This window comes from Pundamilia nyererei, unplaced genomic scaffold (assembly GCF_000239375.1).
Source record: "Pundamilia nyererei isolate P.nyererei 1_Seehausen unplaced genomic scaffold, PunNye1.0 scaffold00618, whole genome shotgun sequence".
In the NCBI taxonomy this organism is placed as follows: domain Eukaryota; kingdom Metazoa; phylum Chordata; class Actinopteri; order Cichliformes; family Cichlidae; genus Pundamilia; species Pundamilia nyererei.
In genome coordinates this window covers 7007-15481 of record NW_005188019.1, presented here as the reverse complement: position 1 = coordinate 15481, position 8475 = coordinate 7007, and the positions used below count along the sequence as shown (strand labels likewise).

Here is an 8475-nt window from a genome sequence, read left to right as displayed (position 1 = left end):
GCAAGCCTCAATGTTGTTATAATCCACTTCCACACCTTTGGACCATAGAAAGGTAACCACTTGATGCTCCGTGGAGTTGACATCTTCCTCTAGCTAGTTGATGCTAGCGTCCTTCCTCTCTCTCACCGCTACGGTTCAAAAACATCAATTTCTGAGTTTTCGAGAGGTCGCAATTGACGAGCCACCACTTCTGGACGGTTTCCCACACACGCTCTCAAAGATTAGTATCCACCAAACTATATATGACTATTTACGTATATAAATCTTGTAAACGTTTATGTACAAGTTACTTATAAACTTGGACCTATTCCATTACAAATACATATGAGCAGGCTGTTCATAGAAGCCACCATGTTGCCGCGTTGGACCGTGGCCAAGCTGGGTGTTGCCTTCTGCCTAATCACATTTTATGTAAGTGGTTAGAGTCGGCCACATATGTAGTACACCTTAGGAGATTATTTTAATTCAAAGATTTGAATTTCACAAGTAGCTCTTGCAAGCTAAATATGACCATTTAACATTCCTGCATTTATTTTAATTGTCTCTTTGTGGTTATGTCTTTCCCTTCCTTTTGCAATTGTTTATTGTCAGCAGATTAGACATGCAACCCTCCCGTTGTTAAGTGTTAGGCTGAGTGCCCTGAAAATCACACATTCCCTCTGATAAACAGCTTGATAACATTCTTAAATTGTATGAGAATTTAAGTGTCTGTGTAAAAAAATATTACATCCACTTCAAAGAAAATGTTACTAATGCCAGCTAACAATGCTCAACAGCAGCTAACAGAGCTAAAACAAACAAACAAACAAACAGCTACAACCCCAGTATCACTGTCATCAGTCAGAAGTGAGCACATTGACTCATATCGGACTCCTTTCACAAAAATGTACAGCTTTCTCTATAGTAAATAGATGTGACACTCGGGATACGGACGCTGCAGTCATATTAACAGCTGAGGTAAACAGCAGACTTACAGCCTGAACTCACTACAGATGAACAGTGACCAGAGATGTTTGTCCTTCAGCAGCCACCATAGCTGGGATTATGAATTTGAATTGGGAGGGGTACAAAACCAGAATTAAATTAACTGCAATTTGTAATCTACTGACATCTAATAGTGAGATTTTACCCAACGTTTATCTCAGGGTCTGCTCAGGATCATCCCTAATAGATATGTTGCCTGTCATCACTAAAAGTGATTGAAATTTACTGGCATTCCAAGGTTTGTGTTTGCTACAGGACTGGTAGTCTCTTTCTGTTTGAAGACCCATTAAGAAAACTTGCTGATCACTATGGAGTAAAATTCCTGTCAATGAAGTGTTAACCAGTAGGGGTAAAAGTAGGGGAATTCACTGTTTGACCCCCAATTTACTGAAACTAATTCAGTGGTGTTCTCATTCGCTTCTGTGTTCTCTAATTGGAGCCAGCAACTCATAGCTATTACAAGAGCTTCCCCTTTAGGGATTTCTGTGTTGAATTAAACATTCAGTCAAGGCTTTTGCCACTGAAATTCTATAAATCACGCTGTAAACTGAGCCAGCAGCGAGGCACCAGGAGACACGATGCAGCCCAACTACTAATTGGAACCTAAAGTTCACCAAGTAAGAATCAATCAAATATTAAAGCTAGATTCAATAAACTTCTTTTTTCATGTGCCACAGCTGTAAACAGGTCTTTCTTTTGTCTCTAAGACCACTCTGGTGAATCGCATGACAAAGGATTAACTGAGAATGACATTAACCACCCATTATATGCACTGAGCCTAACCGATATTGGGTAACCTTACATGACTGTGGCTTGGGCTTCATTCCAGTCTTCCGCTGCCGTGAGTTAATAAAGCCAGAGTGCAGACAGAGAACATTACAGATCAATACAGCTATTCCAAGGATTTGAAACCGTGCTCCTGTTTGATGTGATCTTCATTAGTGCTGGTGTCACTATACACCGTGTAGATCTGTGATATACAGATGAGGACAAAATTATTAACCCCCCTTAAAAATCTCCTATTTTTTTAAGCATTTCCCAAATTCTTTTAAATAGAGCTGGGAATTTTTCCAAACATCCTACTTTTATTTTGGATCCTTACATTATTATATATTGTGCAAAAAAACAAAATTGTTTCACAAAAACCAAAAAACTCATGATTAGCCCCCTTGATGCTAACAGTATATCCTTTACTGGATAAGAGTCTGCAGACACTTGTTGTTGTCAACAAGTCTCACACATGTCTCCTAAATAATCCCAGTCCAGTCTTCTAGGGTGAGTCTCTCAGACTCCTCCAGACTTGATGGTCTTCCTGCATGGACCTGAGTTTCCAGTTCATCCCAAAGATTTTCAAAGGGATTAAAGCCAGAGCATTGTGCAGGCCATACAATAACATTCTCTTTGGTTTTTTGGAGGTAGTTCTCCAGAAGCAATGTATGTTTTGGGTTGTTGTCATGTTGGAAGACAAAGGGATGACTCAGAATCAGTTTTGCTACAGACTGCTGGAGGTTTTCTTTTAAAAAAATTTCACTTATCTTTCTTTTCTCATGATTCCTTCCACCTTGACAAGATTGCTAGTTCCAGAATCACTGAAGCATCCTCACAGCATAGTGCTCACGCCGCCGTGTTTCACTGCAGGGACAGTTCTTTATGTTGCATGCCCCTTCTTTCTCCAAACATAAGCAGCATTTCTACGGCCAAAGAGCTCTAGTTTCATCTTATGTGACCAAAGGACACACTTTCAGTATACATAATTTTACTCCAGGTTGTTCTTAGCGGTTTGAAGATGTCTCTTCTGCAGAAGTAGAGATTGTCTTGGTCTGTAGCCTTGCAATCCAATCCTGTGCAGGATTCTAGTGATTGCCTTCTTTGGCTAAGTCACTCACTAGTGTCTTGGCAGTTTTTCTGGGGTCTTTATACCCATCTCTCACTAGTTTCTTTTTGCCAGGCTTGTTCTAAACTTTGTGACCCTCTTTGAATTTCTTCATACTTCTCACTCCAGGTCTTGACACTCAGAAATGCTCTGATAACTTTGTATATCTGTCTTTCTTTCTGGCATTATGCTTTCTCAAGTGACAACTCAAATCCTTGCTGAGTTTTTATACTATGTGTAAATGAGAAGAAAAACCTCTGTTTTAACTTGATTTTAAAAGCTTTGAGCGTTGAGTTAAAGCACATCATTGCACAGCGGTGGTTTTTGTTATGGCTCAATAAAAGGGGGCTAATGATTCTTGCTTTTTCTAAAATAATGCTGTTCTTGTGTGCAAACAGAAAATTCTAATGGAAGCTAGTATGTTTAAAAATGCTATATTAAAAATCCCTCACTCTGCAGAAAAAAGCACTTGAGAATTTTTTTGACAGAAGCTTTAATTCATATGTGGCCTGATAACTTTATTCTCATCTGTATGTGCTGTTTTAATGGAGTAACCTGATGAGAGGGCAAAGGCAGGAACTGTTTACTAAGAGACCAGGATTTTATCAAGATGCAGCTTCTCATTATCAGGATGATTCAAATCTTTATACTCACAGTGCATTCATGCAATTTGTTTCACCTCAACAAGTTGCTTCAAAATGTTCCAATTATTAGCTCTGATTACTGTGATCGCGTTATGACAGACAACACCTCTATGTAAACACCCCAAGGGGACAAGATTCTAATTTCTTCCACAAGATACAACATTGTAGAAATGGGTACAATGTTAGAAACTCCCAGCTCTTTTACTGTGTATACTGTGCACAGCTGACTCTGCAGCAGCACGTCTCTTGTCTTGCTCTCCGGTTTTTCCACTTTTGCTCAGTGCCCAAGGCGACTTATTGGATTCCTTCTAAAAACAAATGTTCATTTAATGCTCATGAGATCCACTTCAAGATAACTCATCGCAAGACAGGGTGAGCTCAGCAGAGTGCCACTTTGAATCATCTGGAGAACGGAGAGTGTCTAAGCATAGCCAAGGTGCAGCTACAGATATTCCACATAAGCAGCACCGTGTCTGAACTGAACTGCTCTCAGGAGTCCAGAAGGATTATTTTTGAAATGATGCATGTCCGATGTTGTTTTAGTTCTGTGCAGTCGGTATTTTACAGCTGCTCTATCTGTTAAGCAACTCTTCAGACAAGCGGTAAAAACATGTCAGTCATCTGCAGAATGTAAATTTAAAAGAAAACCATACAAAGAAATCAAAATCAGAAAGAAAAAGGTGCAAGTGAATGAAAGCAATATATTCTTCCCACTGACCTCAGTGTGGACATCTTGAATTTCTTTCTTTTTCTTTAAAATCAGGTATAGCATAAGTCTTTCACATCCTGCCGGTTACTTAAATAGGGTAGGCTGGTTAAGATATATTAACCTACTCACAGTTTCTGTTCAACTGTCGCTTTGCAGCCCATCTCGACCTGAGGGCCTCCTTCTTTGCTGCCTTTGACACAATCACTGTCACATCTCATGTCACTAACGCCTGCTCTGTTCTGTGTTCCAGCTTTTCTGTTGCACTCGCTGACTTATGCACATCCACATGCATGTCTAATCCAGGACAGAGACACATAAATGACTGCAGATAACAACAGAAGTCTTCTTTTGAGCTGTCCTAACTGAAATCTGTTGGTTCTTCTGTAGTTAAAAAAGAACAAAACATTAAATACACCTTCTAAGTGCGTTTCAAGATGTTTAGTTTAATAATGAGATCCCTGCAACGCTTACGCCATGTGATTTCTAAAAATACATTCATCGTATATTCATGTTCAGACCTGCCTGAGTGAGTGTGGAATCTACTGTACGCCAGTTTTTTAGAACAGCAGCATGCTCCCATTCCTTTCTCTTTTTGCTCATGCTTTAAACTTCCATTCCAGCCCAGAGAGGTAAACCTCACGACTTGAAGACTTCTATAGTAACTAAGAGAAAAGGAAATGCTTAACAGCGCAGGCTGCAGTTGTACCCTGTAATTGTTAGAAATACAGCTATAAACCACCCACCCATCACTTCTGACTGTTCATTAGACAAAAGAATTTATTTAAAGATCCCATTCTGGGCTACAGAAAGCTGTGACTGGGATCTGTCACTATACAATGATGTCTTATAGGAGAAACAAGTGGGAGAGGAAATGATCTGCTCATTATTCTATAGTGAAAACATAGATTTCAGGAGTTCAGGAGGGATGCCAGGGACAAAAAACATAACTGTCAGCACAGTGACTGCAGATTTCTGTGTTTTCTTTTACATAAATAACATTAATAACAAAGTAAACAAAAGATAAATGAAGCATTCAAATGAGTCAAAACTCTCCATAAAGTTTCCAGGGTGAGCATCCCTCTGGTCCTCGCTTAATGCCCAACCTCCAAATGTGCAAACAAAACCTTCACCCATGGCGGAAGACAGTTACTAATTAATATGAATCTACAGCTACACTGTATAAATTAATGTGGCTTTATTTGAAATGTTCTCCCATTTTTGAGTTGATGAAACTGATTGTTGCTAAATAACTGAAGCTACTTTGTAGAGTAAATGAAACCCACTTCAGTGTTTGAGAATATATTTGCACTGTGTTCATCTACTGTAATAACTTTTTAAAATGAATTTCACCTAAACTACTTTTGATGTGGAATTTAACCTTAAATTTAACACTTTATGTTGAAAGCTATCATCAAGGTCCATTTATAATATTAAATTGATTTCTTTGTTTCTCCCCAACATCAAAACAAACCATTTCTGTTCCTTTTGCATCAGGAATTCAAGTGATGGGGTGGGGCTTTAATTTACTGCCCCAGCTGTGGATATCTGAGAGTAACAATACACATTCATATCCATCACTGTCTTATGGCCTGAGGAGACCCTGAAGGATGAAGATGAATAAAAAGAAGTTTATGTGCCAGCCAGCCATGTGAGGTGGACGTAGCAATGTGACCACAATTCTCACAGTGTTAGATTGCTCTCTGGGTAGATCACCCCACTGATGTTGATGCCTGCCTCACATATAAGGTCAATAAAAGTAATGCAGCACACAAGGAGGAATGGCTCTGAATTATTTAGCGAGGAAAGATTTGAAATTTTCTCGATACTGCAGCAGAGGCGGGGGGTGGGAAAAAAATTAAAAAGAGCCTCTCAACCTCATTTTCCAAATCAGCCTGTGTGCTCAACTGGTGTCCTGATAGACTTATTGTGAGAGCCTTATCTTCTCTGGTGTTGGGCTTAATCTCCTGCCCACTTTGAGAGCGAGAAGAACAAACACTCGGAATTAGAGCTGCTTTTCACTCTGCACAAGGCTGCCGCTGCTGCTGCTGCTGCTCATTCTGATTGGGGCGTTATTGATGCAGAGAGAAGCAGCAGTAAATTGGAAAGCTGGGTGATTGGTTACATACAATGAGGATGAGGAGAGCTGATTTAAAAAGAAGAAGAAGAAGAAGAAGAAGAAGAAAGAAAGAAAGAAAACAACTCCTGATTGCAAATGGCTTTCTTTTAAAAATACAGATCTGACACAGTGTGGGGGGGAAATGATCTGTAGGTAAAACATCATTTGGTGTTCTACATATCTGAGTAAGGAGAGGGAATTACATGAGGTCTATTGATTGCATTTTTGTAACCAAGGAATTAGTCATTTGTCTGTTTGTAACTTGGAGGGAATCAACACTGTTAACAAGAAATGAAAGCTGTTTTTTTTTAATCACTCACATTTAGTTTGTATGAAAAGATGAATATTGAAGAACAATGTTGGCAATTTAAGCCAAATCAGACTAATAACAATAACAATAATAACAACAACAACAATAATAATAATAATAATAATTATTATTATTATTATTATTATTATTATTATTATTATTATCATTATTATAACAACATTAGGGTTTAACACCTTATCTGTTTATACCGGGTCTGGGGCCAGGTGTTGGTGCCATCTGTAGCGGTTTAACACCTCAGCCTGGATGATTCATTTGTGGAAAACTGTGTGCTCTTACCTCTGGCTCTGGCCGGTCTGCTGGGGACGGAGCGGTTCGTGTTGCTCACGTTGTAGTCGCTAACTTCCACGCTGAGGTTCCCCCACTCCGTCACAGTCCCGTTCCCCGTCCGTAGAGCCATCCTCTCTTCGCTTCTGGTTTCACACCTGCGCTGAGTGACTGAGCCGATCAGCCTGCCACCTTTTCCTTCATAACAGCCGGAGAAGGGGCGTTTAGGAAACTTGGAGGCGGCCCAGAGTTCTGTTTGCTTTTCTTTTCCTTCTTCTTCTTCTCTTTTTAAAATCTCGAGCACGGTGGAATAAATGGAGACCAGGCGGAGTGTGACAGGGTTAACTGATGGGGAGCCGTGAGGGAAGCCCCGGGAAGCGCGCAGTACAGCGGACTGAAGCCCGACTGTGGAGGAATGAGGCTGCGCTGCTAAGGCAACTGAGGAGCTCTCACAGTCTCTTCCTCTCTCTCTCTCTCTCTGTTCACACCACCGTCACTGCAACAGTTTAGAGAAATCATACACAAACTGGCTGCTGCTCATCCGTAGGTGGACTGACTTCAAGCTCGATCAGCTCCAGAGCTTCCTTTTCTAAGTGATACCACAGCAGTGGTGGAGACACCGTTTATATGAGGGTGTCCATGCAGGGCTACGTGCTTGGGTGATGTTGGATCTCCATCCATTTTAACAAGATTTATTAAGAATTTGTGATAAATCCACCTGACCAAACCAATCATTTTCTTTATCACTCACTAGTTCTGTGCCATACTTATTCACTTGGTATTGATCTGATGCCAAGTAAATATGATCTATCGCCAATACAGATATCGATATTTTCAGCTATATAGGCAGATTATGTAGGGGAGAGTAGTATGTCATGATTTGTGAGATGAATCATCAATAATTTGAAAAGGTTCAGACGTTTTTCACAGTGTGTGTTTGAAGGTTGTTTTTTTTTCTTTTCCAGAAAAATAATTTGTTGAACACAGATCAGTGGGCTGCATGCTGAGGACAGAAACAAAGTAATCAGATACCAATACTGATTACTGATATTTGGATCGATCCACCCACATCTGTCTCTCACATTTGTCATTTGAATTGGCCAAAAAGCAAAAGGACTCATGTAGAGGAGGTACTGCTACGCTTGCATCCAGTGCTATATTTTCAATTCTGGACTCTATAGATTCACTTTGCATGATTCACAGCCCATTTTTCTTAGATGTGGGCCTTGGTGCAGCAATGTCAGCTCATCCTCTGTCTGAAACCAGCTGTTTTAGCACCTTCTCTTTAAGCAAGTTTTTTTTTCCTGATCTACTGTCCCTTATAGGTAGAAGGTTTAAGCATCAGGTGTGAACCAGCATGGCAGCGTTTGGCTCAGCTGCATCACTTGTACATACACTTGTCTCACTCTTTCAATATGGCCTTGTTTGATATGAGCTCCCATAAGTACATCTGTATAATAAAAAATGGGGAAACACCATGCGTCTGCTTAATTATTATAATTTAAAAAGAGTGTTTTCATTGTTAAAATGTTTTTGGAGGAGACTGAGAGCGGT

At 40.0% G+C, this 8475-nt stretch overlaps 1 protein-coding gene across 1 annotated transcript in view; it reads right to left on the bottom strand.

The window, feature by feature from the left end:
• Positions 1-7337, bottom strand: part of LOC102211197 (cholecystokinin receptor-like) — a 70328-nt gene extending 62991 nt beyond the window's left edge. Inside the window, exon 1 of the mRNA XM_005754654.1 lies at positions 6934-7337. Within this exon, the coding sequence (XP_005754711.1) occupies positions 6934-7054 (121 nt within the window). The 5' untranslated portion in view covers positions 7055-7337. The remainder of the gene's footprint in view (positions 1-6933) is intronic.
• Positions 7338-8475: the final 1138 nt, after the last annotated feature.